Source organism: Oscarella lobularis, chromosome 4 (assembly GCF_947507565.1).
Source record: "Oscarella lobularis chromosome 4, ooOscLobu1.1, whole genome shotgun sequence".
Taxonomy (NCBI): Eukaryota; Metazoa; Porifera; class Homoscleromorpha; order Homosclerophorida; family Oscarellidae; genus Oscarella; species Oscarella lobularis.
Genome location: NC_089178.1, coordinates 3,229,957 through 3,251,826, shown reverse-complemented (window position 1 = coordinate 3,251,826; position 21,870 = coordinate 3,229,957). Strand labels below are relative to the sequence as shown.

The window sequence follows — 21,870 nt, the reverse complement described above, 5'->3', positions numbered from 1 at the left end:
AGAAGAAAATTTCTGGATTTATTGTGTTCCGGGACTCGCATGCAGAATCCTGGACTTCACAAGATGTCGATCGTCTTGTTACCTGACGAAATTGAAGTTCGATTTCGATTTCATGATGCCTTTGGATTTCCAGTTTGCCTTTGGAAAAAGTCCAACTACGAGAATCGCATTCGCATCGGAATAACGGCAAGTCTAGAAACCTCAAGCAACCCTTTGTAACCCTAGTTTGCAGACTGAGAGTGCTTCTCGAACTCTAAAGCGTTGCGTGAAGGTCGGTATACACACGATAACCCACCTTGTGCTAAGTATCTACCTCTGGCAGGTTTACGAGAAAGATGGCCGTCTTACGACAGTTCCAGAGTTTCCTGAGTTAGGCCCGGCTCACGACGAGCCCTCATGGACTCTATTGTGCTTTGTTTTTCGCTTAGATGCGAAACTACTTCCGCTCATGGTTATATTTTTCTTTCCCCGCTATCCAGCTTCGCTGCAAATGCATTCTATGTAGCTGCATCGTCTTTCCGTTTACTTGGAAACAGTTGATAAGGAAGTCAGCGCAATCGGCGAGGCGCAACTTGTTCCTTCGCAAATGACAAGCGGTCAGGGCGTGCTGGAACTTCCCCTTATGTCTGAATCATTGGAACCTGTTGGAAACATCAAAGGCATGACGTCAGAGAGAAAGACGATGTCTTTTAATTAATGTCTTTGTATACGTAGTTGACTACTTGATTGTCCAACCTTTCAAGCACGATAGCCAAATGGAGCGTCCCGTCGATTGGTGGCGACCGCCAAAGACTGGCTCCTTGCACATTGGTCATAGGGGTGTTGGAGTGTCTCTGCATAAAAATTGTAGAGCCAGTGAGGCGGAGAACACTCTGCCGTCGTTGAATTTAGCAAGAAAATCGGTTGGGTTTGCCTGGAATGTTTGTGCTCGCTTTCATCCTTGTGTTTTTTAGGGAGCTGATTATGTGGAGTTTGACGTTTCTCTAACAAAAGACAAAGAACTCGTTCTGTTTCACGACAGCCAAGTGCAGGTGCGTTTAGATTTTGAGAAAATCGTACGTCTTCTGATAACGTTGACTGTTCGTGCAAAGATAAGACAAGAAAGTCAGGTGGTGAGTCAGGAACTTCGAAATATGACCGCTTCTGAGCTGAAGCAAGCCCAGGTTTCATTTTGCAATTAAATAAGAGATCTCTAATAATTTTACTCAGGTGGTAGAACCTTCCAAAGCAGGAGGTGAGTCTAAATGTATCTGAAGAAATAATCAAGTTCATCGAGATACCTTAGAAAAGAAAAGTGAATTTTTTCCGACTCTGACTGAAGTACGAGACCGTCTAGCGTGTAGAATTTTTCCCACTGATTTCTTTAGGCGTTAGAGAACGTTGACGAAAGCCTCGGTTTTCTCGTCGAAGCCAAATTTCCCGAACCGGTTTGCAGACGAGCAATTTTGTGTGAGTACTTAGTTCCTTTGTGGCTAGCACAGCGCTCATTTGCGTTTGATTGCAACGAGTATGCTGACATCTTATTGACGACGCTATTTCAATCGGCAAAATCGCGTCGAGTTATTCTCACTAGTTTCGATGCAGATTTCTGCACAGCGTAAGGCGTTTGGGAGAAGGGGTTCTCTATTCATTTCACACTTTCCTCGTGCAGGCTGAGAGTAAAGCAGTCCACATATCCCGTACTCTTTTCAACGTGTCTTGGCCATTCGGCTTGGCCAGACTTTGCGGTAGAAATAAGATCAAGATCGGTGAATTTAAGTTTGGCCTTTACAGAAGCAGAAAATTTTCTGGTTAGACATGCAATTTCATGTTCTGCCCCTATACGTCGTGGAATTTTTATTAGGGAATGAATGCGTTTAGAAACTCTTTTGTGGAAAATCCTAGCCTGATCAAAAGTCTTCAAAGCAAAGGCAAAGTGCTCTTTTTATGGTCCGAAAAGGAGATGACGAAAGATGACGTACAGCTGCTTGAAGAGAAAGGAGCGAATGGCATTATTTACGACAGGTAGTTAGTATTCATATCATAATAGTGCAGATCTTCTAAATTCCTTGCTACAGAATCGACGTCATTCGAAGTGAAACGAATGTCACCTAAAAGACCAATCTTCATTTAATTGTTAGCCAGCCGTACGGTAACCCAGTAGCAGACGACATTACAGTATAGAATCTGACGTCATTGGAGGGCACTCGATCTCTAGCGTGCGCTGATGTATTGCCCAAACTTGTGCTAACTTGTGCAACACGCTTACACGAGTTGCCGTCATTCCTCCTTACATTTTACAGGCAAGCAATCGCAGTCGGCATTTTTGGTGAAGATGCACAGCGATTCGGAGAGCGAAATCGAAGACTTCTCTACGCCGCCGACCACGCCACCTCAACGGCGCCCTATCGCGGCGAACCAAGTCCAAGGCAGAGCGGGCGGCTTCGTCTTCCAAGCAACGGACACGAACCGACTTCGCCGCTTTCTCTGCCTCGGCTCGGAAGGCGGAACGTACTACACAAACGAAAAGGAGCTCGGATTGGAAAACGCACGCGCCATTCTGCGACTCATCGACGACGGCAAAGGGCAGAGCGTCGTCGAAACGATCGTCGAGTACAGCGTCGCCGGCCGAACGGCGAAACAGAATCCCATTCTGTTCGCTCTCGCGCTCTGCGCGCGCAGCGACAACGTAGCCGTTAAAAAGCTCGCTTACGAGAGCGTCTCGCGCGTCTGTCGCATTCCGACGCACCTATTCGCTTTCGTGGACTTCTGCGAGAAGTTGAGCGGCAAGGGAACCGGATGGGGACGCGCGCATCGGCGCGCAATCAGCACGTGGTACAACGAGAAAGATCCGAAACAACTCGCTATGGCCGTGACCAAGTATCGACAGCGAGAAGGATGGTCGCATCGCGATTTGGCTCGACTATCGCACTTGAAACCGTGTTCGAACGCAATCAACGCCGTTATTCAGTATGCCGTCAAGGGAATGGCGGCTGTCGAGAAAACGCTCGTCGAATCGACAGATGACGACGTTGTAAAGGCGCTGCGTCTGCTTCACGCCGTCGAGGAAGCGAAAACGTGCGACGACGATGAACGACTCTGTTATCTCATACGAGATAGCGGTCTGGTGCGCGAACACATTCCTTCCGCAATGTTGAATAATACACAGGTCATAATTAATTAATTAAATTAATTGATTTAATTAGTTAATTAATTTTTAGGTTTGGGCTGCGTTGTTGGAGAATATGCCCATGACGGCTATGATTCGAAATCTTGGCAAGATGTCTGCTATAGGGCTGCTTGCAGAGACGGCCGGAACGAATGTGCATGTGGGCTTGATCTGCAGTCAATTGCGTGACGGGGATGCGCTAAGAAGAGCTCGCATTCATCCGTTCAACGTCCTCTTGGCGTTGAAGACATACGAGAGCGGAAGGGGGCTGAAAGGCAAGCTCTCGTGGCCGGTGAATCGAATGATAGTTCATGCGCTTGATGAAGCCTTTTATCTTTCCTTCAAAGTAAGAAAAGAAAAGTCGGCTGTGCTATACTCCTTCCTATTGGCGTTTTTCTTCTTAGTTTGTTGAGCCAACTGGAAAACGTTACTTGCTTGCGATTGACGTCAGCGGATCGATGCAAGGGAGCGATTGCGTTGGTTCATCGGGAGTCAGCGCTGCTCTTGGAGCCGCAGCGATGGCTATGACAACAGCGCGCTGCGAAGCGAATCACAAGATCATGGCCTTCTGTCACAAATTTGTTCCTTTTGACGTCACGCCAGATATGCGACTTGATTCCGTCATCAACTATATGGATAGGGTAATGCATCCCCACCCCACTCACTATATATAATAACTCTCTTTCTGTAGTTGTCTTTTGGTGCCACGGATTGTGCATTGCCCATGTTGTGGGCCAAGGAAAAGAGGTATCCCGTTGACGTATTTATTGTGTACACGGATTCAGAAACGTGGTTTGGTGATGTACACCCGTGCGTTGCCCTGACAAAGTATCGCGTTGCAGTGAACCCCGACGCTCGGCTTATTGTTTGCGGAATGACGTCAAACGGGTTCACAATCGCTGACCCGGACGACGCAGGTATGCTCGACATGGTCGGCTTTGATTCGGCTGCACCAGAAATTATACGCAATTTCAGTTTGGGTTTGATCTAATCAAAGATAACTAACTAACTTCCAATTAACATTTAATTTAATCAGAAAAGCCGTAGTTTTTTGTCTGACGTTTGGCGGCAAAGTTTTTCTTGAATTTGTTTTTCTGTTGCTTTGAGCTGATCGTGTTGGTTTCGATATGCAGCCATCTTTTCTTTAACGTGCGCTTCCATTTTTCGATCGCGTCCTTCGTTTCTTGACAACGCTTGCTCCAGTGGCACTAGCTTTCGTTGAACGCGTTTGATCTCTTCCTGTATTTTGACTAACTAAAGCACCAAAAGAATACCTTTGATTCCCGGTTTTCCCTTTCCCTCCTTTTTCTATTTACTTTAACATTTAGATTTTCATCTGATTTACTGCGCTCTTTCTGAGCTCGTTTTCTTATCGGTAGTGCACTGTTATCAAAATGAAAGTACTCCGCTCCTTCGGGACCTTTTACCTCTTCCTTTTTTGGTGCTAATTCCCAAATGCTATAAATAATACTAATGCAGTATTTCATCTAACCTTCGCGTCTTTGTGACACTCCCTTTCCCAACTTCTGATTTATAAAATCAAATACGTTTGGATTATTCTAGACGTTCGTCAAATTAAAGTTATGCTTGGCCCCCCAATTTTTTTCTCTTTTTTACTTGGTTCTTTTGTTTCCCCTTTGCGGTGCCCTTGTGTTTTCGCCGCGTTTTGAACGGATTTTTTAGCTGTTTCTTTTTCTTGAGTTCAACGCACACGTCGAGCGACTTGCCTGAGCAAGAAAATCACAAAGAAAATCACAGAAAAAAATACGACCCCTCCTAAATAAATTCGTACCAGGAGGCAATATAACAATATCTATAGGCTCTTGAATTCCTTCTCCTTTCTTACCCAGCCCCTTGCTAAATTAAAAATCGTGGTCGTTTTCCTTCTCTCGTTAAACATACCCAAGGGAAAAACCCATCTTCTGCAACAGTTTAGAGCCTATGCCCTGCAATACGCACCAAATATTATGAGGAAAAACATCAGTAAATAATAATAAACAAACCGTCGTATACTTCTCCCATTCCCCAAACTCATTAGGCAAAGCAGCTGGTGCCAATACGCGCAAATCCTCCTCTTCTCTTCCCTGCTCCCCTTCCCCTTCCTCAATGTCGTCGTTGTCCTCCTCCTCCTCTTCTTCCTCGAGAGGAAAAAGATCTTGTGGACCGGCGGCGACTTCTTTATTTAGAGCGTCTAATTTGATTTGATAGTGCCCGTCGACGACGGCACTGATGGTACCGGCGTGCCACAGGTTGTCGTCTTGCTTGACGAGACATCGTGAGGCAAGCACCAGTTGGGTGAAATCTGGTTCAACATAAGGATCTAAGTCTTCGACGTTTACAATGTGGCCGTGGGAACCCCTGAGAGAATGATCTTTTACTGGAGAAGGTTTGTTTTGCTAACTACCTGCACTTTTCGTCTGAAAATTTGCATTTGTTATCGAGGTAGTATGGGCAAGGAATCATGGACTTGGACGTCGGATGTGTGAAGAGTACACGCACCTAATCATGAGGACAATGGAGAAGTTAAGAAAAGAAAATTGTATTAATTAAAGCTTTCTGACCTGTTTAGCTTTATCATTAGACGTTTCCTCGCACACTACAATCGCATTATGATAAGACAAGCCTCCGTAGGATTCCTGGTAGGGAGCCCGACACTGACTGCCAGGTGGTATTTTTGGAGCATCCTCTTCCTCTTCTTTCTCTTCCTCTTTTTCAGCAGTTTCTTCTTGTTCTGTCAAATCTTGGCCAGAATCAAGCATTTTTAGGAGTTTTCCTTTTTTCAAGGAGAGCAGGCTCTCTAGGCGAGTGGTAGGCATTTTTTCTCTTTTGACTCTTTGTCTTTGGTTACCTTCTGTTAGGGTTACCAATTCCTCGAGATTGGCCTTCAGAGACGCTAAATCGGAGTCCACTGCATCAGAATCCGATTGGATGAGCGCATCAATCTGAGAAAGCTACAGGAGTAGGATAAAGCCAAAAGAAGCCATTTTCAATTCCAAAAATACCTGCTGTCTGTACTGCTCGAGCGCAATCTCCAAACTTTCCTCATCCGCCATATGTTTGTCGTTTATATCAAAAGCGAGGTTGACTCCTCCTCTTCGTTCCCACGGGTGGCAAGAGAGCTAGAGCACAATGCGGCTCATTCCCGCGTTTCTCGCTGCTCTTATACTTCTTCTTCGCCCAAGTAAGCTTCGAATATTCGTCCGTAAATAATCGAAACGGCGTCTTCCTTACTAATCGTCAGCTTTCGTCGCAACGAACGAAGAGGACGAGGCATTCGACGACGACTGCCTTGCCTGCGTCGCCTCGAAGCGCAACTGTCTAAGCACCAACGGCGGGTGCGGACGCTGCCGTGACGGCTACGTGGAAGTGAACGCGGAATGCGAACGCCGAGGCAAAGGTCTGAAATTCGAAACCGTAAAAGCGTTCCTTCCGCGAATAGAACAAGGGCGAATTGGCAATACGCCCTTTATGAATACGCAGCCAAACGAACGCGTTTCTGACGCCATCTCCGGCGATCACCGTTTCTATTCCTCGACGTTTTCCTGAACCGTTTCTATGCAACATTCGTCCGATAACCCCGCCTCCTCACGCCCGATGATTCGATGAAAGGTCAAGCGCGAAAACGCTTCTGTTTATCTTTAGCTGCGCCCGGTAACGACCCGGATTCGTCGCGCCGACGCGGATACGACAACGACGCCAACCCGACTTCGAGCGCAATGACGACTATCGTGCCTAGCGATGACGGCAACGTCGAACAAGTATATCTTATTGGTACGCTTTGGAATATGATGATGAATGCTACTAGTTGATTCATACGTTTGTGTGTCGGGATTTAGTTGTTATCGTGTGTTCTTGCTTGATTGCTCTCATGGGTATTGTCATTGCTTACTTGTGCTGGGCGAAGTGAGGAAGGACGAAACTAGGGCTTCGTTTTGACTGACCTTTCTTCTTCTTCTCTATTGTTAGAGTGAGATCGCAGGTGCAGAATTCCGAGTCTGAGTACTCGTACAAGCAGGTGGACGAAGGTGGCGAGAGCGAAGACAAGGATAAGATTGTGAGATGGGTTTCTTTTTTTTGGGAGGGGGAAAAGCGAGTCTATGCCTTTTTTTCTTAGAACGGCTATACGAGTGCGCAGAGAGCTCAACTCTACATGTACAATCAAAAACGTCAGCAAATAAAGTCAATGAAACCGTACGTAATTACTAATAGAATTTACACGGAAGTTACTGAAAAAAGAACGCTGACATCTTATACAGTTCCACCCCCTCGCTTCTGAGTGATTATCACAGTGAAGAAGGAAGCGGATCGGGCGTGTCGCCGGCTATTTTTAATTCGACCGACTTGCAGCCAGGAGAGGATGAAGACACTATATATGAATGTCCAGGACCGTCGAGTGTACGTCAGCTCTTATTAATGAATGAATAGGATTCTGTGGACGAAGCTGGGTTTTTCCCTTCCTTTAGGCTGGTGACATGAAAATTGTTAATCCTGTTTATCAACCGAGACGAATGTCGTCTACAAAGCGTCAATCTGCTACTACAATTACCACATCTTCTTCTTCTCGTAGTAGTCCTACTTCTAATTGACTGCATGTAGAACTTTCCTGTTTACCTTTTGCTGATTGGATCAGTTTTATGCGTGTTGTTTTTATCTATCTAAATAGTCTAAAATTGAGTAGGATCGTTGCCATTGGCGCAAGTGTACGCTCACACATGGCCGATCGATCGATCAATCCGCGATCTCAGGCTATTTCCGTGCCGTCGCGCGCGCGGCCGTTGATTGTCGACTTATGTTTCTTGCCGTTTGCCGCTGCAGCGATTTGAGATGACAGAATGTCGTATTCGCGTCGTATAAGCGGCGTTTCGGCGACGATCGACTGGAAATTCCACGGTCACGTGATAAACGCACACGCGGTAAGATCGATTCGCAAAACTTTTATTTGAGCAAAAAAACGTGCATGCAAAGGCACTTACAGCCTTAAAACTGACGAGAAAAATGTCTGCTAGTACCTAACTAACGCAAATGTGTCGCTATCTTCGTCATCGCGTCCAGGCTTTTTTTCTTGGCAAGTTCCGAGTCGATCGCGGCCTAGAAAAAAGAGTTTAGCTACTGTTAAATCAATCCGTATACGTACCTTTTGGTTGCGTCCGTATTCGCGCTACCCAGGCTACACCGCGGGGAGGTTCGGACGCGTCGTAGCCCAGGGAAGTCTTCGCAAAGCGATGACCCCCTTCCAAAAATTTTCGGGCGAGTTGCGGGTCCTCGGCCACTCCATTCAGTACCCACCTGGATGAGGATCGGCCCCTAATACCGAAACCCCGGTGCGCTGGTACCAAAGCCTTCGGTATGTCTTCCATGAGAAGAACCGGGCCTTGTGAAGTGGAGAGAGGCTGACCGCTGTTTGTAGGAGTCAACAATGAAGACAGTGCAATGGAGGAATCGAAGGCTCCTGAGCCGGATCATCTTCGGTCTAATCGCGTCGTTCGGGTGAGATAAGTGCCGGCAACCAGGCCATGATGAACACCCCCTCCAAGTCGTGCCCGCTCAGCCTAGCACGGGCCGTACTTGTTGACGACAATAAGACCTTGAACGATCGTTCTGCCCAGTGCGTAAACCGAGGCCGAAGCCCCCCATCGCCCTGCCTACAGGCTCCGGCACGGAATTAACCGTGGGCCACGCTGAGTTCCAACTATCCTCGCTTGCCTTCTGTCGAATCTCCCGAGCCAGTCCATCTCAAGGACGAGACGCAGCGAACCGCGACGCATCCACCCTCAGCCGCAACTGAAGGAAATCGGTGCGCTCACCGCTATTTTGAACAGCGCGCCCCGCCCATTGATCCAGCACGATCATTGGTCCGCTGTGTCACGTGGTGTTACGTCCAGCGCGCTCATTGGTTTGACCGAATAGGTGCGAATTCTAAACCGGTTTGTAAACAGGTTTGAAGAAATTATGATGCAACATCGCCACGCGAGCGACGCGTGATAAAGATGGCGAAGATCGACGTAGTGATATCAACGACGGAGACGAGCTTTTCCTTTGCCGTCGTTCGTTTTGCGCACGTTTAGATCGGTCAGTCACTCGGTTTCGAAGCGTAAGGCTCACCAAAGCTGCCTAAGCATGCAGTGTCTCGATCGGCAGCTGTTTCTTGAGGCAGTTGAGCTGTAGATCGAGGGATCAGCGGTACGACTGGAAGCTAAACGCACCGCCGCTTTAGTTCCGAGATGGCTAGGAAAAAAATCCGAGGTCTTAGAAGAGGAGAGGCCAAAAACAATATTCACGGATTTAGACTCGATTTTATTGCATAGAAAAACTAGAAATCAGTGTATTGAGATAAAGAAAGGGATTTTTCGAGTGGCGGCAAGCGAAGATCGTTCTCGCCGACGATTCCCGTCAGCCAATAGGATTCCACGACTTCCCTTCCATTTTTCACCGTATAATCCGGACATCGTTCAAGCGCAAAATCGTCACCAACACCGTTCTCAAAAAGAAGTTCCTTGCACGCGCGACTGACGCGAATTTGCAGAGCGAGACTCGTCGATCGCAGCCAATTCACCATCGTCACAGTCGGCCCAAAAAGCCGATATCTCGGCAGTCGATCGTCGGACTGAAGCCCAATTGCCCCCGCCGAACACGGCCCCATATGAATAGCTATTCGCAGCTGGAGAAGAGAGCCGGCGTGACGCGGAATAGCGATGGCGGGAACGCTGCTCATTAGACGAAGGCAACACGTGACTAATAGTCGAGCAAAATCGCTAGGCGCTTCTGGAAATTCGTCGCTTTGAATATCGTCGTTGCTGTCATTGGAAGAGTTTTTCGTATAGCGTTCGACAAGTCCCGTCGCCGCTGTGCTGTTGTCTGACAGTCGGTCCAGTATGACGATGTTTGGATCGGCGAACGTTTTGTCTGCACGCGAGTTGAGGTCGTCGAGTACGGAGACGATTTCGGCGGGTTTGAGCTGTGAGCACAGCTCAGCAAAGCCGACCACGTCCCTAAGAATGAAGATAAAAAGGGGAGAAAATGCGTGTTTGGTGTCGCTTTACCAAGATGCTATTGTCACGGTTGGAAATTCTTTGCATAGGCTATCGCTGCAGCCAGAAAACATTCTAGACGATAGTGCCGCGCTCTTCGACGATTGGGATAATTGTACGAGAGGTAGGTCACCTGAAAAAACCTATTTATCTTTGTGGTCTTATTAAACCACGCCTCCTTACTGAACATCATGTGCAGTGCTTCGTTCTTGTCCTTTCTCCATTTTTTCGACTCTCGTTCTAACGTTTCTTGGACTTGGGCAAGATTCGCTTCCGCGTGATTTTTTTCCGCTCGCAATTCGTCCACTATTGCTGCGTGTTCGAGTTCTCGCTTTGCCAGCAACTCTTCGGCTTCAGTTATCGACTTGTATTTTTGCTCTGTTTCTCGATCCAATTCTCGAGTCAACGCCGATTTGCTTCTTTGTTTTACACTCGCACCAGCGCCCATTAGACAAGTGGGCGGGACTTTAGAGATCCGTCGCTAAGCGAAGACACGCACCCCGGATCACGCGAGCCGTTCAAATTGATAGAACTATTCTGTCTTTGTACTCGATTTTCTGGCTAATTTAGCGAGACCACTTCATCGGTCATGGCCGAGAAAAGTCGAAAAGAGGATCGCAATAATCGGCGTCCCTCGCGAGGAATCAGGGCTCAACTCGTCCCAAAACGAACTCCAGGACAGCGTTCGCCAATCCGAAAGGAGATACTTCATCGCGTTCCGACTGGAAACGGCGTTCAGAAGCAAGTAGCATCGAGAAAACTCGTCTTCGACGAAATCGAGAGCAAATCACCGCAGAAAAACGACGAAGAAAACGACGCGACGTGGCCGCGAACCGCCGTCGAGCAGTTCTCAAACGGCGCAGAAAAAGCGGCTCTCTTCGAAACGGTAAGAAGAAGAAGAAAAAGAAAGTCGCTTTCTTGAAATTTCTTCGAAGGTTCACCACATGCTGAACGACAGATCGGCTTCGTCGAAGGAAACGCTTTCTAATGGGGCCGTACGGCAGGATGGAATATTGAGCCAAGTAGAACATTTAAAAAATTTTTTTTTGACGAGTTGCTTTGGAAGTCTTTTTTTTCTTTTCATTGAAGCTTGATATGCTCGATGCCGTTCTTCGGCAAGAATTGCCTCGACGACGCGCGAGGATCGAAAGCGACGACGAGGAGTCAATACGAGCGACGAGACTCGAGCAGCAGAGGCAAATATTGAAGGAAATCAGACAAGGAGTCGAGGTAAGAAGGCAAGGAATAGACTAGGGAGAGGATAGAAGAGATATAATATTAGCCTTGCAACTGTAGTTAGTTAAGGAAACCCGGAGATGATAGTTCAGTAATAATGCGCGTTTTTACGATAGCATCAGTTTGCTCACGAACGACGTTCCAATGAGCAGCTTCGCCTGAATCAGTCTCAGATGGCAGATGAATTGGATGCCACATCTAAATCACTGGTATATGAAGATCTGAAGACATGTATATGTACGAAGATTTTCTCTAGTCGGAGTACGTGAACGAAAACGACGATCTCAGGCGGCAGCTGGAGCGAGAAGGTCACGTGAAAATGAATCTTCAAAAAGTATGGATTTATTGTGGTAGAGAAAACATCTTATTTGTTTTTTTATTATAAAGACGATAGCAGAAAAATCTCGGCAAGTTGAAGGATTGATGGCTCATCTGCACGACTTACGGCACGAACTCGGTCAGACATCTGATCAAAAAGAAAGATCGTCCGAAATGGTATTAAATAATTAACGATTTCCTAATGTGTTTTTCTTGAAGTCTCGTTTGGCAGGAGTGCTTGCGACTGAAAGAGTCTTTAGCCGCGTGCGAGACGAAAATAAAATCGTTGGAGGCGAAGTACGCTGCAATGAAAGAAAAGGCAGAAAGAAAGGAAGAAGAATTGGTGCAGGTAGATACTATAAGTATATTACAGGGGTCTTATTCTTATATTGTATTATAGGTGGTCATGGAGCACGAGAAAGAGTTGGAAAGCGGCGAATTGCTTGAACAAAGACTCGATAAATCCGAAACGCGTCGCGCTGAAGAAGTGGAGAAATTAACTCAGGATCTGAATAAGCAAACGAGACGGGTTAGACAAGTGCTATCGATTTCACATATCCCAAAATTCCGTGTGGTATTTAGGTTGAAGAGTTGGTCAAAGAGAGGCGTTTGCTCCAGACGGACGTCGATCGACTGCTCAATGACAATCACAGGGTGTCTGAAGCGTTGCGATACGCCGACGTGAAAAATACCGAATTGACGCTGAGAAACGCAAGTCGATTTTGAAAGGCGAACCTACTTTTAATTTCGCTCTTAGGGAAGTCTCGAGGAGAGCGCCGAACAGAATGCGAAACGCGTTAGAGAAGCGATCAGAGCGGCATCGCATTGGGAGAACGAGACGAAGAAGTCGAACCAGAACGTGCGCAGTTTGACGCAGGAACGAGAGCGACTAGCTGCGAAGTTTCGAGACGAGGTAAGACTTTAAATTTCTCGCAGTATTTCTCGTACATTGGTTGGAAACGAGCAGGAGACAAAACACGAGGAAAAGGCGAAGATGCTATTGACGGTATTCGCTTGGAAAACGCGCGTCGGTCTTCTTATTGTCTGGACATCATCGTAGGAAGTGAGTCATTTGAAAAGTCAATTGGCTCAATCCGGTGTTGAAATCGCGGAGCTCAAGCAGCAAGTCGAGGCAGTCGAGCGACTCGTGACGCACCGGACTCAGCAGCAGGTTGGATGAAGGCGAGAGGTGGGGGGGGGGAAAATCAGACGTCTTCTGTTGCAGATGCAGAATTTGACGGGGCAGCTAGTGAAGAAATCTAGAGCTATAGAGAAACTGAAACAGGGCAATGCGTTCTTGAAAGATCGTTGTCAAATTGCTGAAACGTCAGCACACCGCAATCTCCGCGGAATTTTTTTAATTGAAACTCTTTTTTAGTGATAACGAGGAATTGAAAGCCGCCTTGGACGGCAGTTCATTAAACGTGACTCAACTGAATTCGGCTCTGGATAAGACACAGGTAGACAGAAAGAAAAAAAACGCGCGTTTTTTTTTTGAATTGGCATGTTTGCACGTGCAGTTGGATTTAGCTCAAGTGCGAGAGGAGAACTCGTCTCTTATAGAGCAGGTAAGCCAGCCAGAGTTGCTCGCTGTTTGACTATCACTTCTCGCAGGTTTCGCGATTGAATTCGACGCTTTCTTCCCTGGCCTTGGAAGAGGGAGCAAAGGTGAAAAAAAACACGAATTGTGTAATCTAGTCTGGATTCGAAAATTGTTTTTTTTTTTTCTTTAGGATCAGTCAGAGGTGCGCAGATCTTGGAGCGTTGCCAGCGATTTGTCGACGGTGAGCTTCAAGCAGTTGGACGTTTCCGTGGGAAGCGACGTGTCTCAGCGTTTCGCAGAAAAATTGGACGACTTGCAGCAGCGTTACGAAAAGCAGGTACACGCACAATAAAAGGTACATTCTCTAGAGACGAATTAGTTAAAATCGCGTTCGTGTGTAGTGCGACATATTGAAGAGGAGAGACGACGATTTGGCGACGTTAAAAAAATCGTACAAATTGCTTTCGAAGGCGAAAGACAAGGCAAGTCGAGCCTTGTCCGACGCCGAGAGCGAGGCGATTGCATTGCGAAATCAACTGGACGAATCGCTAGCGACGATTCGGGAGGAGACGGGACGGCGCGACGACGAATTGGCGCAGATGCGACGACAATTGAACGAGCACGTGAACGCGTACGAAACGCTGAAAGTCGCCGCAAACGCGACGGCCGAAGCGAAGACTCGACTCGAACGCCAAAATGAGACGATTCGAGAAGAATTGCGAAAAGAAGTCGACGAACTGAAATCGTTATTGGGTACGGTCAACGAAGAGAAAAACGATCTCGTAGCCCGACTATCTACCAAAGAAAACGACTCGAAAGAAATCGACGAACTGAAATTGTTATTGGGTACGATTAACGATCAAAAGAACGATCTCTTAGCCCGACTATCTGCTAAGGAAAACGACTTGGAAAAAGCGATGAAAAATCGAGCGAAATACGAGGAGGAACAGACGCGACGACACAAGGCCGAAATAGCGTCGTTGACCGAATTGATGTTGAAACAACGACGACAGGTCATAGCCGAAGTGAAGTCGCTTCAGCAGGTGGCGCAGAACGAAATTCAGCGAATCGTTCGCGTGCTGGGAAAGGAGAAGGAGAAGGCCGTCGAATCGACGCGCGCCCAAGTGGATCGTCTCGTCGCCGAACGCGACGAATTGCGATCAATCGCGAGTCGAGTCGACGCGACATGGCTCGACTATTCGGAGACGTGTCTGCGTCGAATCGGCGAAACGGGAGCCGAGTTCGTCGCCGACGAAGCGGCGCGAGTCGATCGGATCGTCGACGAACGACGACGCGTCGCGGCGACGGCGCGCGACGTCGTCGCGACGAACGACGCGACGCGCGCCGCGCTCGAGGAAAAAGAAGCGCGAATTCGACGACTGGCGGCGGACGTCGACGCGTTGAAAGAGCGAAAGGACGCGCTGAGAGACGAACGAGAGGAAACGCTTTTAGGGAAACTGATTCGAGTCGAGGAACGATGTCGGGAGTTGATGTCGTCCGAACGTCGGTCCGACGAGTCGACGACGGCACTCGGTTCGTTATACGACCAGTTGGGAAGTTGCACGCTCCAGTTGCGACGACTCGAAGGGGAACTGGCGCGACAGGAAAAGGAGAAGAGGCTCGAGTTGGACGCGTTGCGCACGGCCAATGCACGACTCGTTCGCGAGAACGTCGCCTTGAAGAACTCCCAAGCGAAACTGACGTCGGAGAATGCGGCTCTGAAGGCGAGCAACGACGAGATGATGAAAGAGCACAAGGAATTCGTGACGAAGATAAAGGAACTGACGGCGCGCTGCGAACAACTCGTGCGCGTCAATAAAGAATTGAAGGGGACGGAAGTGCGGCGACAGCGGCGGCGGCAACAGGACGCGTTTGATTCTTCTACGCAGTCTCTCGAAGCGGAGAAGAGTCTGTTGGAAGAGAGCGTCGAGCGACTGCTGAAGCAGAACGAGAGTCTTGCGCGGAGACGGGAGTCGTTGGAGGGAGATATTGAACGACTAGTCAACGAACAAAAAATGCCGACGAGTGCGTCTACCCCAAAAGCCGTCGTCAAGGAGGAGGAGGAGGAGGAGGAGGAGGAGGGAACGGTGAAGGTACAGGACGATTACTCATAGACTTTATAAAAAATTATAGTTTGTGTGTATCGACGGGGCAGTTAGAGAATGAAAGATTGAAGAAGGAGTATGCGGAGCTGTTGAGCCGCGTAGAACGTCTTCGAGTCGAACGAGAGAAGGTGAGACGCGAGGAGATGCTGGGCGGCTGGGCGCTGTGTGATGATTGATTTTTAAGGCTAAAAATAAACTGAAGATGAAGAAACGTCAAGCAAATTATTTGCGACTGCGTTTAGGTACAGTAATAGCGGAAGTTAGTTTGTATTAATTTCAATTCAAATTCAGGTGGGGTTCTGTCGGAAATTCGCGAATTGAAACGTATGGACGTTTATCGATAATCACTATATCAGCTGCAGCGTAAGACTTTTTATTCATACAAATTAATTTACACATTTTCAGCGAACGAATTGTACGGGATCTATTACATTACGGGAGCTTGTGCCACAAATTTCCAAACCGCATCCGAAAAAATATGCTATCTGGTCGATATCAGCTCATCCTCAGCCTCTCCATCAACCTCATCTCCTCCATATCGATCGTATTCGTCAACAAATGGCTTTACGTCAAGTACGGTTTTCCTAACATCTCGTTGACGTGCTTCCACTTCATCGCGACGTACGCTGGCCTTCAAATTTGCGCCTGGCTTGGCGTCTTTCGTCCGAAGAGACTCGAAATCGTTCGCGTTCTGCCGCTGTCATTGACGTTCTGCGGATTCGTCGTCTTCACGAATCTCTCGCTGCAGAACAACACGGTTGGAACGTATCAGCTCGCAAAAGTTCTAACAACGCCCTGCATCGTGCTCATACACGTCTACTTCTACGGCAGACGATATTCAACGAAAGTCAAGTTGACCATCGTGAGAACACTCGCGTTCTTCGTCATACAATCATTCATTCGTCGTCACACGTGATGCTAGATTCCAATATTTATTGGCGCTTTTTTGAATTCGTACTACGACGTCATGTTCAACATGCGTGGGACAATCTACGCTGGAATTGGTGTGCTGGTTACGTCACTATATCAAATAGTAGAGCAGTGCAGCAAACCCAGAAGAATATAATTGTACTATATCGTTGTCTCCTTGTTTAGTGGGTCGGTACGAAGCAGGAGGAACTGGACGTCAATTCAATGCAGCTTCTCTACTATCAGGTATTGCCTTTAATTAAATCTTGGTTTTGAGATCTTGCAGGGATTTTCTAGGCTCCTATGTCTGCCTTGCTTCTCGTTGGAGTTATTGTGTTTGTTGAACCTGTTTTCGCTCAGGGAGGTGTGTTTGGATCTTGGTCAATCTCAGCTTTGGTACGTCTTTCACTCCAAAGATTGCACTCTACCTCACTAAACACGTTTAGCTTGCAGTTTGTCTTTCTGGTATTATCGCCTTTTCCGTAAATTTATCAATTTTTTTCATTATTGGGAAAACGTCACCAGTAACGTGAGTTGTGAACAGTTCAGAGATACGATTGAAGAAGCAGTTTCTTTTAGATACAACATGATTGGACACCTAAAATTTTGCATAACACTCCTTGGTGGATACCTCATATTCGAAGACAGCCTATCTGTGAATCAGCTACTTGGCATTGCACTCACGCTAAGTGGAATCATCCTATATACCCACTTCAAAATGGCCGATCAGAGACGAAAAGCAAATCGAGCGAACCACGTGAATTTATAAGAATTTATAGGCCCTAATCGCGCGCTAGCCGGGATACGCGTCTGTCCGGGACAACGGACAGAAGAACAACAACAACATGGACTCGTGACGACGATGTCCCGCGATTCGTGCTTCTTTTTCGATCAGAAGAACTATCGTCGCCCGTTGCCACGTCGAACGAAGAAGTACATCGACGAAACACCCTATCTTTCGCGTCCCGACAGCGCGATCTATCGCCTACGACGCAAATCGGCTCTACCGAACGTCCACAATCAGCGAAAACAATCGAAGAGCCGCAGGAAGACCCCATCGCACGTGGAGAAGCCTTTTCGAATCGAAGGAGGCACCGACACGTCGTTGCGCTTCGATTTCGACAAGGAGTGGAACGATATCGAGAAATCGTTTCGCGCGCCGAACGAAGACGAGCCAGCGAGCCCGGAAGGCGCGTGCGAAAAACCGATTTCGCATCGGCACGATCTCAAGTCCGAAGCGGCGCGCGCGCTAACCGCGTCTCGCGTTCAAATTCTCGTCGAAGCCGAAAAGGAAATCGATCGCGACGAGGACTATCGCGAGCAGTACAATTTCGACGAGGCTAAATTTGCAGCGACAGGCATTCTACAACAATTGTCGAAAGTTCTCTACCTGACTGAAATCGAAACCTCGGACGATCTCCCGGACAACCTTCAGGTGTCCTTGCGCGCGCGATATCCGAGTCTGATCGAAGAGACGCGCGTCGTTCGACGCAAGTGGCAAACGACGAGCTATCGCGCAATGTCGTCAATGAGAAAACGTCGAGTTTCGCCGGCAACGCGAACAAACGCCGACTTCGTCGCGTTGCCGACAATTGAAACGAGACGAAAATCTAGTGGCGGCGGAGTCGCGATGACACTGCGCGACTCCATTTTCGAATTGGACGCCACTCCAAGCGAAGTCGACGTCGTGAAGGCGAAGCACGGCGGAGAGGCGGGAAATGGTCCGGGAATATTGGCCTATAATCGAGAATCGAAGATGGCCGGAATCGGTGACAACGTCGGGAAACGACCCGGATTTAATCCGCGGACGCGACTAGAAAGATATAAGGTGTATGCGCAAGCGGATAGAGGTACGTGTTTTTAATTAAAATTGTCTAAAGGGTTTGTAAACGGTAGTTACATTAATTAATTAAACACCTTAGGGCATTGACATCTTCACAACTCCCACACACCTAGTTCAATAGAAACATGCCTAAAATAACCGCAACCCCACCCCCTGTATGAACGGGTGATAGTAGATATCTTCGTTTAATATCCTTAGATGAAAAGGCTGCTGATGCTCTGAAGAAAGTCAGTGTCGGACCCCACGAACGTCATGAAGAAATATTGAAAGATTTTCGAGACGGTAAGTAAAGCGGACGTCAGGTTAAATAGGCTTTCATTTTTATTGCTTCTAGCAACTCTTCGTGGACCTCTTCAGACCATCAATTTCTCGTTGTGCTCTAAAATTGCCGTGGAACGAGGTGCAGTCATCAATTGGGTCTATCTCTCATAGAACTATGCTCTACTTTAGGCTGGGTACTTGAGCCTGGCGACACGATCGATCCGGAGAGAAAGACCATGATTGAGTGGCTCAAGGGAAGATCAAAGAAACTCCAAAAAGAAAGGTAGCCCTTCAATTAATTAAATACTTTCAGACTGATTTTTCTTTTTCTCAGGGAATCAGAGAGGAAAGAAGCCGAGCAGATGGGTCACACGGAACCGCTAGAAATTCGGCACTATCCTCCACCAAAACTCGATTCGGCGCGAGCGAAATTCGAAAGGCGAATGCAAAGAGCTCGGACTCAACGTCTGGGCGTGACGTTGCCGTCCGAGGAAGAGCGTCTCAACGATGAGAAATGGTTGATCTGTCAGCTGCCTGATGGAACGCGAATCACGTACTATCCATCCGGTCAAACGGCAATTTGCTCGACGCGAGCCGGCGCCGGTCGTGGCGGATTGTACACGTACGTTTACGATTTGGATGAGGAGGGAATAATGCTTGGAACTTTTCTTCCGTCCGGCCAAGGATTTTGTTACTATAAGACGGGGAATCTAAGGTGTTTAATCGTCGCAGAGCGTTGTACGGTTTTACGTAGTTTTTAGATTGGCAATGGATAAAGACGGAGGTGTTCTTCATGATGAGGTAATTTTAGTAGCGCGAAACCCACAATGGGACACTCTACAACGTCTTACGTGACCCTGTTGTGGATCTCTTGATGCAGAGTTCCATATTTTAGATAAATAGGCCACGCGCTACTCTAACCATAACATAGCTATCACTCAGTGAACTGCCTAGGTTCATTATTGTACCACTGTAGTTGACGGTAAACTGTCATTGTCTGAAATAACATCCGGTCTTCGGCCCAAAGCAGGCACAACTTACTGAAGGACGGTAGATAGAGATTGAGATTGAGACGGGATACGATGACTAATAAGTTTAGTCGTTGATGCAGCTGAGCTATCCGACGCGACTTGTAATTTTAGGTAGAAAAGAGAGATAGCGTCCGAATAAAATCAGCTAGGGGCTGTCCAATTTTTTATTTGCGCACACGTCCTATTTTCTCTTAGGATGGTTTCATTACCAGACGGTGGAAATGGCCTAAAGACGACACGAAGTTGCAGCCATCAGTAACAATTGAGGTGGGCCCTATACGTACGTATGATGCCTTCTCTCTATCTATGTTTTTTTTGTTTTAGCTAAACGATTTCGTTCAGCTGCGTTGTCTTGGGAAGACCGCGATAACACTTTTCTTTACCTGTAGCGGGGAAATAGTTAAGTATCAGGTGCCTGCAGTACCAAAGAAATCGTTTTCCGTGAAGGTGAATATGGTCACAATTATTGAAATACTTCAAATCACGCTTTTCTCTTCTAAAGCTCCAAGCAGATTCACTCAAAACGAATTTACCCTTTACTTCTCGTACTGCACAGGAAGTAGGATCATATTCTTCTTCTCATTAGAATGTAACAGAGTTTCTCTCGTTCAGATGTACATGGAAGCGTTTCAGGCGACCCAGAATTCGAATCAGGGTCGTAGACGAAGCAGATCAAAGAAATCGTCTATTACGGCACCTCGCGTGAACATAATAAAGCCGGTAAACGAAAAAAACATTGCCTCTCTCCGCTTTCTTGACGATAGAACTACTAAGGAGGAAGGCGTTCCAACGCAACTGCCGTCCGTCGGCGAGGACGTCGAAATCGCGCCTCGTCTCCCCGACGAAGCGGCTGAAATGGAATTGAACGACGCTCAGGACAGCGAAAAAGATCTCGAAACGATGCAGACAGCCGTCAAGTAAGCGAAAAGCGACGTACCCCATTTTCGTTGCCACGCCACCGTAAAGACGACTTCAGGCTCCTCGTCGACGATTGGATGAGTCACTATCGCACGACTCTCGGCATCAAGGCGCGCAGTTCGCCGCGCTCGTCGCCCGCTCGCGATCTAGCATCGTCCTCGTCTCCGAGTAGACAGCGTCCGCCGTCCGCCGACGGCGCGAGTCGCCCAGTAACGCGACTGACGGCAACTCCCGCGGATACGCGAGGAGCGAAGGAGTATTGCCGTTAAACGTTTCGTCGTGCGTTCCTATTTTCTTTTTGTTTAGTTTGTCTACGGCCGTTCGAATTCGATTGGGATGTGATTCAGTTATCAGGTAAGCGGATCTTGCTTGAGGCGCACTGAAGCCGATTGCATGCATGTGTTGGAAGATTCGACCCTCGTCGAATTCCTTTGATTTTCGACAAAGTTTATGACCAGTTCATATTTCACGAGATGCCCAAGCATCAAATAGTTATTGTCTACGTGTGCGATAGTTCAATGGGGTAGGAAGGAGCAGAAAAGCCGTTTTAACTTTCCCTTATCAAACCGTTTGCCTTCGCAGGCCAGACGAAACAGGAATTGGGGATATGCTCGAGAGAATTTACTACAGTAGAAATAAGAATCGTATCAAACCCGTACGCACCATAGTACTGTAATTGTAACGCTGTTTTCTTCACGGTACGCTTGTTTGTTAGTGCTCAACCGACTTATTTCGCATCGTTCGCTATGATATAGCGTGTGCTGCTGAAGGAGGCGACGTTCCGATGCTTCGAAAGCGGCACAACGCTGTTCCAGGAATGATTTTCGTATGTCAACGCGTCACAATTAATCCCGTCAATTCAAAAATTTTTTTTTAGATTTACCAGGACGCGAAGCTTCTTTTTGCCAACAGGATATTCAACGGGTACAGCAGCATGAAAAAAGACTTTTTGAAGCAGGTAGGTCTGACTAGCATTGCAGCTGAAAAAATCGAATTTTTCTTTGCCCCAGGTGAACAAGTCAGCTGAGGACTTTCAAAAGGGTCGTTTTCTGCCGTCGAATTTTCGGTTTGGACAAGACCGATCGCGAAGTCGTTCGCTGGAAAAGGCGTGGGTGAGTCCAGGTAGCGTGGATCGGCTTAGCGAAGCGCCAAAGCTGAAGAGTCCCACGTCGCCAAGGTAATGGCTAGCGTGCACTCAATTGAAAAAACGGTGGACTATTTGTTGTGAATAAACAGGGGAGAACTTCCGTTTGAAAGAGCACACTCGGCGCTTACCTTCATTACTAAATCTTTGTCTTCTGAGCGACAGCTATTCGGTATACATGCTTCTCTGGGAACAAGCAGAGCCAAGGCACAGTCGCCTAGCAATGCCTGAAAGATGTGTTTATTTTAACCATTCTGGTGCATATTTTTGTATTGAACTGATTATTTTTCTTCTTGTATTTTAATTAATCTCGCGCTAAACAGAAGTCACGTGCGCTTATCTCTCTTTTTTGATAGGGCAGTTTGACGGTGACGTCATCGCGTTGA

The 21,870-nt window shown here is 47.4% G+C and overlaps 8 protein-coding genes and 1 long non-coding RNA gene across 12 annotated transcripts; 6 read left to right on the top strand and 3 right to left on the bottom strand.

Annotated features, from left to right (window-relative positions):
- Positions 1-40: 40 nt before the first annotated feature.
- On the top strand, positions 41-2,182 carry LOC136186780 (glycerophosphocholine phosphodiesterase GPCPD1-like). The gene is made up of 14 exons (XM_065974247.1): positions 41-186; positions 233-271; positions 323-451; positions 506-659; positions 715-902; positions 954-1,031; positions 1,092-1,163; positions 1,210-1,234; positions 1,286-1,320; positions 1,368-1,427; positions 1,482-1,597; positions 1,652-1,790; positions 1,844-2,004; positions 2,058-2,182. Exons 1-14 carry the CDS (start codon positions 64-66, stop codon positions 2,092-2,094), a joined length of 1,356 nt encoding a protein of 451 aa, XP_065830319.1. The 5' UTR covers positions 41-63; the 3' UTR covers positions 2,095-2,182.
- A 125-nt stretch (positions 2,183-2,307) lies between these two features.
- On the top strand, positions 2,308-4,280 carry LOC136186773 (RNA-binding protein Ro60-like). Its single transcript, XM_065974240.1, has 4 exons — positions 2,308-3,148; positions 3,201-3,494; positions 3,553-3,789; positions 3,840-4,280. The coding sequence occupies exons 1-4, from the start codon at positions 2,315-2,317 to the stop codon at positions 4,137-4,139; spliced, it is 1,665 nt and encodes a 554-aa protein (XP_065830312.1). The 5' UTR covers positions 2,308-2,314; the 3' UTR covers positions 4,140-4,280.
- Positions 4,118-6,647, bottom strand: LOC136186775 (zinc finger CCCH-type with G patch domain-containing protein-like). Of its 2 annotated transcripts, XM_065974243.1 has the most exons (12): positions 6,380-6,647; positions 6,151-6,334; positions 5,997-6,099; positions 5,710-5,945; positions 5,553-5,647; positions 5,152-5,506; positions 5,051-5,094; positions 4,941-5,005; positions 4,766-4,875; positions 4,641-4,707; positions 4,465-4,592; positions 4,118-4,402 (listed from the first exon to the last, which is right to left on the bottom strand). In XM_065974243.1, exons 2-12 carry the CDS (start codon positions 6,199-6,201, stop codon positions 4,181-4,183), a joined length of 1,476 nt encoding a protein of 491 aa, XP_065830315.1. In that variant the 5' UTR covers positions 6,202-6,334; positions 6,380-6,647; the 3' UTR covers positions 4,118-4,180. The 2 variants fall into 2 exon arrangements, with proteins under 2 accessions (XP_065830315.1, XP_065830314.1); XM_065974242.1 differs by having other exon boundaries at positions 6,151-6,647.
- LOC136186781 (uncharacterized) lies at positions 6,206-7,833 on the top strand. The gene is made up of 8 exons (XM_065974248.1): positions 6,206-6,329; positions 6,390-6,545; positions 6,791-6,919; positions 6,985-7,051; positions 7,115-7,202; positions 7,263-7,339; positions 7,405-7,543; positions 7,612-7,833. Exons 1-8 carry the CDS (start codon positions 6,278-6,280, stop codon positions 7,732-7,734), a joined length of 831 nt encoding a protein of 276 aa, XP_065830320.1. The 5' UTR covers positions 6,206-6,277; the 3' UTR covers positions 7,735-7,833.
- LOC136186783 (uncharacterized) lies at positions 7,324-7,971 on the bottom strand. Its single transcript, XR_010669758.1, has 2 exons — positions 7,859-7,971; positions 7,324-7,803 (listed from the first exon to the last, which is right to left on the bottom strand). It is a non-coding gene; the product is annotated as an uncharacterized lncRNA (long non-coding RNA).
- Positions 7,972-9,429: 1,458 nt separating this feature from the next.
- Positions 9,430-10,631, bottom strand: LOC136185606 (atrial natriuretic peptide receptor 1-like). The gene is made up of 3 exons (XM_065972775.1): positions 10,360-10,631; positions 10,189-10,309; positions 9,430-10,137 (listed from the first exon to the last, which is right to left on the bottom strand). Exons 1-3 carry the CDS (start codon positions 10,622-10,624, stop codon positions 9,459-9,461), a joined length of 1,065 nt encoding a protein of 354 aa, XP_065828847.1. The 5' UTR covers positions 10,625-10,631; the 3' UTR covers positions 9,430-9,458.
- Positions 10,632-10,690: 59 nt separating this feature from the next.
- Positions 10,691-15,780, top strand: LOC136185578 (myosin-14-like). 2 transcript variants are annotated; one of them, XM_065972742.1, is made up of 21 exons: positions 10,691-11,062; positions 11,112-11,198; positions 11,266-11,406; positions 11,529-11,621; positions 11,669-11,746; positions 11,800-11,907; positions 11,963-12,079; positions 12,131-12,259; positions 12,313-12,441; positions 12,488-12,643; positions 12,698-12,736; positions 12,791-12,901; positions 12,956-13,056; positions 13,109-13,190; positions 13,251-13,298; positions 13,345-13,398; positions 13,464-13,610; positions 13,675-15,366; positions 15,429-15,506; positions 15,563-15,620; positions 15,670-15,780. In XM_065972742.1, the coding sequence occupies exons 1-21, from the start codon at positions 10,766-10,768 to the stop codon at positions 15,720-15,722; spliced, it is 3,798 nt and encodes a 1,265-aa protein (XP_065828814.1). In that variant the 5' UTR covers positions 10,691-10,765; the 3' UTR covers positions 15,723-15,780. The 2 variants fall into 2 exon arrangements, with proteins under 2 accessions (XP_065828814.1, XP_065828813.1); XM_065972741.1 differs by having other exon boundaries at positions 13,109-13,298.
- LOC136185580 (solute carrier family 35 member E3-like) lies at positions 15,750-17,139 on the top strand. Its single transcript, XM_065972745.1, has 6 exons — positions 15,750-16,240; positions 16,301-16,411; positions 16,474-16,533; positions 16,585-16,683; positions 16,734-16,816; positions 16,867-17,139. The coding sequence occupies exons 1-6, from the start codon at positions 15,857-15,859 to the stop codon at positions 17,054-17,056; spliced, it is 927 nt and encodes a 308-aa protein (XP_065828817.1). The 5' UTR covers positions 15,750-15,856; the 3' UTR covers positions 17,057-17,139.
- On the top strand, positions 17,097-21,823 carry LOC136185579 (uncharacterized). 2 transcript variants are annotated; one of them, XM_065972743.1, is made up of 19 exons: positions 17,097-18,137; positions 18,329-18,412; positions 18,465-18,530; positions 18,581-18,674; positions 18,726-19,106; positions 19,153-19,192; positions 19,618-19,689; positions 19,747-19,869; positions 19,925-19,981; positions 20,035-20,142; positions 20,197-20,339; positions 20,399-20,596; positions 20,647-20,694; positions 20,750-20,863; positions 20,923-20,995; positions 21,056-21,166; positions 21,218-21,298; positions 21,351-21,517; positions 21,577-21,823. In XM_065972743.1, exons 1-19 carry the CDS (start codon positions 17,150-17,152, stop codon positions 21,713-21,715), a joined length of 3,087 nt encoding a protein of 1,028 aa, XP_065828815.1. In that variant the 5' UTR covers positions 17,097-17,149; the 3' UTR covers positions 21,716-21,823. The 2 variants fall into 2 exon arrangements, with proteins under 2 accessions (XP_065828815.1, XP_065828816.1); XM_065972744.1 differs by lacking the exon at positions 20,750-20,863.
- Positions 21,824-21,870: the final 47 nt, after the last annotated feature.

Excerpts from the sequence above, each read along its gene's own strand:
- LOC136186780 (XM_065974247.1), top strand. The coding sequence starts at position 64 with ATGTCGATCGTCTTGTTACCTGACGAAATTGAAGTTCGATTTCGATTT. Across the intron at positions 660-714 it reads ACCTGTTGGAAACATCAAAG|TTGACTACTTGATTGTCCAA; the intron begins GCATGACGTCAG and ends TTGTATACGTAG. Across the intron at positions 903-953 it reads TGAATTTAGCAAGAAAATCG|GGAGCTGATTATGTGGAGTT; the intron begins GTTGGGTTTGCC and ends TGTGTTTTTTAG.
- LOC136186773 (XM_065974240.1), top strand. The coding sequence starts at position 2,315 with ATGCACAGCGATTCGGAGAGCGAAATCGAAGACTTCTCTACGCCGCCG. Across the intron at positions 3,149-3,200 it reads CAATGTTGAATAATACACAG|GTTTGGGCTGCGTTGTTGGA; the intron begins GTCATAATTAAT and ends ATTAATTTTTAG. Across the intron at positions 3,495-3,552 it reads CCTTTTATCTTTCCTTCAAA|TTTGTTGAGCCAACTGGAAA; the intron begins GTAAGAAAAGAA and ends TTTTCTTCTTAG.
- LOC136186775 (XM_065974242.1), bottom strand. The coding sequence starts at position 6,201 with ATGGCGGATGAGGAAAGTTTGGAGATTGCGCTCGAGCAGTACAGACAG. Across the intron at positions 5,006-5,050 it reads AAGATGGGTTTTTCCCTTGG|CAAGGGGCTGGGTAAGAAAG; the intron begins GTATGTTTAACG and ends TTTTTAATTTAG. Across the intron at positions 4,876-4,940 it reads TATTGTTATATTGCCTCCTG|GCAAGTCGCTCGACGTGTGC; the intron begins GTACGAATTTAT and ends TTTCTTGCTCAG.
- LOC136186781 (XM_065974248.1), top strand. The coding sequence starts at position 6,278 with ATGCGGCTCATTCCCGCGTTTCTCGCTGCTCTTATACTTCTTCTTCGC. Across the intron at positions 6,546-6,790 it reads ATGCGAACGCCGAGGCAAAG|CTGCGCCCGGTAACGACCCG; the intron begins GTCTGAAATTCG and ends GTTTATCTTTAG. Across the intron at positions 7,340-7,404 it reads CAAATAAAGTCAATGAAACC|TTCCACCCCCTCGCTTCTGA; the intron begins GTACGTAATTAC and ends CATCTTATACAG.
- LOC136185606 (XM_065972775.1), bottom strand. The coding sequence starts at position 10,624 with ATGGGCGCTGGTGCGAGTGTAAAACAAAGAAGCAAATCGGCGTTGACT. Across the intron at positions 10,310-10,359 it reads AGCACTGCACATGATGTTCA|GTGACCTACCTCTCGTACAA; the intron begins GTAAGGAGGCGT and ends AGGTTTTTTCAG. Across the intron at positions 10,138-10,188 it reads ACCGTGACAATAGCATCTTG|GGACGTGGTCGGCTTTGCTG; the intron begins GTAAAGCGACAC and ends CTTCATTCTTAG.
- LOC136185578 (XM_065972741.1), top strand. The coding sequence starts at position 10,766 with ATGGCCGAGAAAAGTCGAAAAGAGGATCGCAATAATCGGCGTCCCTCG. Across the intron at positions 11,407-11,528 it reads AAATCAGACAAGGAGTCGAG|CATCAGTTTGCTCACGAACG; the intron begins GTAAGAAGGCAA and ends TTTTTACGATAG. Across the intron at positions 11,908-11,962 it reads AAGAAAGATCGTCCGAAATG|GAGTGCTTGCGACTGAAAGA; the intron begins GTATTAAATAAT and ends CTCGTTTGGCAG.
- LOC136185580 (XM_065972745.1), top strand. The coding sequence starts at position 15,857 with ATGCTATCTGGTCGATATCAGCTCATCCTCAGCCTCTCCATCAACCTC. Across the intron at positions 16,534-16,584 it reads TGCAGCTTCTCTACTATCAG|GCTCCTATGTCTGCCTTGCT; the intron begins GTATTGCCTTTA and ends GGGATTTTCTAG. Across the intron at positions 16,684-16,733 it reads CTTGGTCAATCTCAGCTTTG|CTTGCAGTTTGTCTTTCTGG; the intron begins GTACGTCTTTCA and ends AAACACGTTTAG.
- LOC136185579 (XM_065972743.1), top strand. The coding sequence starts at position 17,150 with ATGTCCCGCGATTCGTGCTTCTTTTTCGATCAGAAGAACTATCGTCGC. Across the intron at positions 20,597-20,646 it reads GATACGCGAGGAGCGAAGGA|TTTGTCTACGGCCGTTCGAA; the intron begins GTATTGCCGTTA and ends CTTTTTGTTTAG. Across the intron at positions 20,695-20,749 it reads GGATGTGATTCAGTTATCAG|ATTCGACCCTCGTCGAATTC; the intron begins GTAAGCGGATCT and ends ATGTGTTGGAAG.